The sequence below is a fragment of the Neurospora tetrasperma genome (genome assembly GCF_000213175.1).
Source record: "Neurospora tetrasperma FGSC 2508 unplaced genomic scaffold NEUTE1scaffold_5, whole genome shotgun sequence".
Taxonomy (NCBI): domain Eukaryota; kingdom Fungi; phylum Ascomycota; class Sordariomycetes; order Sordariales; family Sordariaceae; genus Neurospora; species Neurospora tetrasperma.
This window is the reverse complement of record NW_009799103.1, coordinates 3065806-3071805: the sequence shown is the minus strand read 5'-3', so window position 1 is coordinate 3071805 and position 6000 is coordinate 3065806. Positions and strand designations below refer to the sequence as shown.

Genomic DNA, 6000 nt, shown 5'->3' with positions numbered 1-6000 from the left:
AAAAAAAGATAGCCGGACCATCATATTGTATCCTCCTTTGCGAAATTCCGGTAAGATATACATATGACCGGTCGTGACGTTGCTCCTTAGAGGCACCTACAACAACAATGTGACTGGTATACCAGTCAATTACATCCCTAGGTACAGGCTTTGAGGTATTGAACCTTCCTTCACTGCATCTAAACAGGATGTTTTTCTTTTTCAGGTTAGTGGAACTGGAATCTATTCTCCGTGTACTGCCTTTTCCGTTGTGGCTGCCGTCGTTCAGTTGCCATGGGAAGTAGAGCATTTATCCCTCACTTCGACAGCCCTTCCCAGCCAAGAAAGAAGAGGGAGAACAAAGAAAAAGTGAATAAAAAATAAAAAGGTGTATTGGCTTATGACGTTTCTCTACGGTATGCGCAATCCAACGTTCTTTTAGGGGTGCTCAGTTAGTTGTTCCAAGAAGAGTTGAGTGGAATGAACTGAAATACTTTAAGTTGTCTCAAGGCAAGTGTCTAAGCGCCGAATGTTCGAAGCAAGGTGGAAGTTAATATCATTCACGAAAATGAGAGTATAGCATTGATATCCCCTTCAATGGATTATGTCTTATCTTCTTGACTGTAACGATGGCGAGTAGATAGTTGCTGAGAGCAAAATCAGGGGAAAGACGACCTAAGTACCGTTTGTATCTCTTGGTTCTATGATGGCTTATCTCGTGTCATTTATAGGCTGGGTTTTGAACCGGTAGAAGCGAATCTTGGTCAAAGTCCGGGCTGCAAGAGTACGTACGGATTTGCGTGGGTCGTTTTCGCTTGCGACACTCGCGAACCCAAGGCATCACACAGTGAACATTATCATCCCCTCATGGCGTGAGCGACGGACTTTCAGTCCCGCTTGCTGGGATCGGTCTGAGAACGAGGACATGGATAGTGGTATCCATGGCCTTACGCTGGAGGACTGAAATAAAAGCACGCATGAGAGCCATGGAAAAGAAGTCGAAGATAACACCGTGGTCTGGCGATATCAAGTCCATTCAAGTGGTTCGATCGTGTGATTTTTGTGGCTCTTCAAGATGCTCTCGGAGCGACAAATCCCGGTAACGAGCCGTATCCGGACTGGAGACCGGACCTCGTTCGGGGTTTCTTGTAGGGGAAAGCCGTGGGGATTGGTGACAGACAGGCCGGACGGCGTGGACGGAAGTGGTCAAATGAGCCGGGACCGCCGCCGGGTTTGATGATGAAAACGTTTGAAGTGGCCCGCGGATGGGTGGAGCCTTTCACAAGCCCTGGATAAAAGCGACGTGGACGAATCTCGTTGCAACTTTATCGGCTTTTTGCCTCGTGTGTGTGTGTGGGGGGGTGGTAACAGAAACTGAAAGCATGTACACAGTGGTACGTACAAACCTCGGGAACTGTTTTGCCCAACAAAAAGAAAAATAAGAAACGAATTATCTCTCCGTTCCGAGAATTCCCAACAGAAATTCGAGCGCCGACTCCGATAAATCTGTCTTGTCGCCTGAGGATGAGCGGCGCGACAAGCACTCAAACCGTCCAATGCCATTTGGCCATCGCATCATGGCATGAACCCAAAAATGCAACCCCCACTCTGTGTGTTCCCTTCCAGCCGACGACCCGCATGAAACCTCCCCTTGCACCCAAACATGGGAGCGGGTGGCTTGGGGGACCCTGATGGTATGGAAAAAAAAAAAAAATACACCATGTGAAGACCTCGTCTACAGGACGGGAATTCATGCTAGCCATCTGGGATCCAGTCAAAGGAACGAGCAACTAGTATGCTCAGACTTGTGAAAATTGAAAGGCCTTCAGTTGTTGACAGGGGCAATGGTTGAAGCGCACGTCCAGGTACGATGAAACACCCAGCCCTGTCCGAGTTGAAGTGAAGATGGCAAAACGAAGGCCAGCTCAGACGAGTCCAAGTCCTCGTCCTCTCAGTCTAGCTACCCCGCGCAATGCTACGCTGTACGAGACTAGGATCTCCACCCATCCTTGTATCACCTTATCTTGGCCTCACAGCCCCCGCCCGGGCGTCCAGCCCAGCCCTGAGTGCTTATCGATAAAGCTTCTTTTTCGAGTTGGAGACGGCATCTTGAAACGATTTCGTCCGAGCACTGAAATCGAAGGCGGGAATCTCATGAGCACATGATATGCTCCCAGGCCGGGGCTGGCTGGCCTCGAACCGTTGCCGTCTAATCGAAATATCGGATTTGACTGTTACCGGAGGAAGCAACGGAAAATTCAGCGCGCGAGATAGCTGCAGAATATGCCGAGCTAAGGTGGAACGCAACATGGACGATCTCCAACCAGCCAGCCAGCCAGCCAGTGAAGTCGCTTTGCCCATGTCTCCAGCTTCCCGTTTTCGCCCCTCCCAGGGGAATGCCCTCGACGCGACAACAGATGCTCTGCTTGTCACATGTGAAGGGCAATCAATCAATGCATCTGCGTGTCTCTCTTTTCGTCAAAAACCGTCGTTGGCCAGTTTGTCGCTCAACCCTTTTCTCAGCTGGGTGGTGCAAATCCCCTCAACCAACTGGACCTTTGTTTCAGCTCACAGGCTAGCATGTGAATGTTAAGGTGTACTTTAGTTGGAGGCCTGTACTCTGTACTTTGAACTCTACTGGCCGTCAGATTGCCATACAATATTGGTTTGGACCTCAATGCATCCCGATAACATTTCCTATTGTGCAGTGTGTGTAGCTTCCTACAGTGCAGTCATAAATTGTAGACACGATGCACAATTGGCAGACATAACTCGGCTGCATCAATGCATTGGTTATTAGAGCCCAGCTTGGGTAGGTTTATCGTCGGGTCTCAATTGTTTTGGAAAGTGCGAATGGTTCCTGGTGGTGGCCAAAAGCTGGAGGCGGGCCCTGTCCCTCCTCGTTTGCCTGGACGCGTCTCGATCTTGCCTCATTGTATCCGCAGTCTGGGTGCTGCAACACTGAAGCGAGTGCATGGGCACCGAAATTGGGGCGACTTTGGTTTGCTAACAAATTCTGCTGGCATCCAAGGTATCGATCTTCGGGAATCCCATCTCCAATGCTTTCTCACGAGTCGGTATATAAAACCTAGAAACAATCGGCCTCTTCAAACCCAAACGAACCCTTTCCTCTCCAGTGCCAGTCTCCAGGTTACATTCCCCCAATCCCGGACCGAGCCCCGTACCATCGGGAATCCCAACAAATCATCCCCCGGGCATAAACAATCGACCCACGTCTAGCACCCCATTTTTCCCGGGGTCTCTGCGAGACAACAAAGATCAGATTGATATTGATTTTTTTTCTTTCTTTCTTTTCCACGCATTCTCCTTCCTAAAGATTGGGTTTACCACCAACCTTTCTCTTCCCTGTGTGTATACTCCTGTTTCGGTTGTGTCTCCAACAAGCCCTTGACGGTAAGCCTTTGCTCCATGCATTCCTTCCCGGTATCTTCCATGCACTCCTCCAGCCTCTTCCTTGAAGAGTCGACCAACACCCCGATTGTACCCACCTCGACCATTATCAACCACAAAAAAAAGACAATAAACAAAACAAAACCCACGAGTCTTCTTTGCTGACGCTTCTCTGATTTAGTCTGCTTTGTGACATCAGGCAGATAACGGTTGTTGTTGTTGGGATTCGTCTCGATCTATCCTACTCGGTTTTTCTCTCCCCACCGATTAATTCCACCTCACAAGATGGCTTCCGTCTCCTCTGCCCTTCCCGAGGGCAACAAGCCTGCCCTGCGCAGGACCCAAACCGAGGCCACCTCCGACTCATACCCTGGTACCGCCGATGCCTCTCCCTTTGACTCTCCTCTTGAGCGCTCGGCCTCCAACACCTCGCTTTCTTCCCTGGCCTCCGACAACGTCAAGACCGACAAGGCCGAGTTCGGCAAGCTGCTCGACACGTACGGCAACGAGTTCGAGGTCCCCGACTTCACCATCAAGGACATCCGCGATGCCATCCCCGCGCACTGCTTCGAGCGTTCGGCTCTTCACAGCTTGGCGCACGTCGCTCGCGACATCATCTACCTCACCGTCACTTTTTACGTCTGGAACAAATATGTCACTCCCGAGTACATCCCCATGAAGGCTGCCCGTGTCGTTCTCTGGGGTCTGTACACCTTCATGCAGGGCCTTTTCGGCACCGGTCTCTGGGTTCTTGCCCACGAGTGCGGTCACCAGGCTTTCTCCCCGTCCAGGTTGATCAACGACACCGTCGGCTGGGTCCTCCACTCTGCCCTTCTCGTCCCCTACTTCTCGTGGAAGTTCTCCCACAGCAAGCACCACAAGGCCACCGGCAACATCGAGCGTGACATGGTCTTCGTTCCTCGTACCCGCGAGCAGTTTGCTTCTCGCATCGGCCGTTTGGTCCATGAGATTTCCGAGTTGACCGAGGAGACCCCCATCTACACCTTGATCCACCTTATCGGTCAGCAGCTCATCGGCTGGCCCAACTACCTCATGACCAACGTCACCGGCCACAACTTCCACGAGAGGCAGCGCGAGGGTCGTGGCAAGGGCAAGAAGAACGGCTGGTTCACTGGTGTCAACCACTTCAACCCCACTTCTCCCATCTATGAGGAGCGCGAGGCCCCCTGGATCATCGTCTCCGACATCGGTATCGCCATCGCCGCCACCGCCCTCATCTACCTCGGCAACACCTTCGGCTGGTCCAACATGTTCGTCTGGTACTTCCTTCCCTACCTCTGGGTCAACCACTGGCTCGTTGCCATCACCTACCTCCAGCACACCGACCCCTCGCTCCCCCACTACACCCCTGATCAGTGGAACTTTGTCCGTGGTGCCGCCGCGACTATTGACCGCGAGTTCGGCTTCATCGGCCGTCACCTCCTCCACGGCATTATCGAGACCCACGTGCTCCACCACTACGTCAGCACCATTCCCTTTTACCACGCCGACGAGGCCTCCGAGGCCATCAAGAAGGTCATGGGCCGTCACTACCGCGCTGACGTCCAAGATGGCCCCATCGGTTTCATCAAGGCCATGTGGAAGGCTGCTCGTTGGTGCCAGTGGGTTGAGCCTACCGAGGGCGCTGAGGGTAAGGGCAAGGGTGTCTTGTTCTACCGCAACCAGAACGGTCTCGGTGTCAAGCCTGCCAAGCTCCCCAAGACCAACTAAGTATTTCAAGAAAACGATGGATGGATAAAAGTTCAAAAGACCCAGGTCGAGAAAGATCGACTTGAGGCAGTGATAAAATTTTGATCGGTTTGGCATAGCCTGGTCACGCTCAGGACTACGTCCCCACAGGAGACATGCACGGATTGCTGTAGAAATCTGGAAAGGTATCATATCAACTTGTTTCCAGGAAATCAACAGAAATGAGCGGTTTGGGTCTTTGTCATATCGATATGTGGGAATGGGAATAGGAACGGGAATGGGAACCGATGATTATAAAATCGAATCGGAAAAAAAGGATACCAATCAATGACGAGATGTTTGCAATATTACTAGAGACATCGTTTTCTTTCTCTCGCTTTTGTCTGTATAGATGTGGAATGCATAGACAGTAGTAAAAAGAAAGAAACCTAGAGAGAGGTCTGATGGTCTGAAATGATAAGAAACAAAAGAAGAATTATCAAGTACTTAATGAGGATGAGTTCCGCAGTGACGCGTGGGTATTGGTTTTGTTCTTGAGAATCGTCAAGCATGGGCATTGTATGGCATCATCGTCAGTGCGATAAAGGGAAGTAGATGAAGGATAGAATTTGGATTGTTAACATTATGGAGCTGTCTGGTACAGCATAGAAGTTTCGGTTGAAAAGGGAGTCCCCGAGAACAGATATGTATATGTTTTACAACTCATGATCTTTGCTTGGCCGTTGTCATCACTTGATCACAACGAACCTCTCAGCTTCAACCGGCAGAGCATTTTGGTCAAGCAGCTGGTTATGATTTCTCGCTCACGTAATTCCAGGCGATCCGATTGGATGATTGGAGGGAGGGATGGGATCATCCACGCAACGCCGTTCACTACGCTACTACGTACAACTACAACTA

At 50.8% G+C, this 6000-nt stretch overlaps 1 protein-coding gene across 1 annotated transcript; it reads left to right on the top strand.

The window, feature by feature from the left end:
* Window positions 1–3125: 3125 nt before the first annotated feature.
* Window positions 3126–5584, top strand: NEUTE1DRAFT_86398 (uncharacterized protein; the record flags this gene model as incomplete). The annotated part of the gene is made up of 2 exons (XM_009855248.1): window positions 3126–3393; window positions 3572–5584. The coding sequence occupies one exon, from the start codon at window positions 3676–3678 to the stop codon at window positions 5119–5121; it is 1446 nt and encodes a 481-aa protein (XP_009853550.1).
* Window positions 5585–6000: the final 416 nt, after the last annotated feature.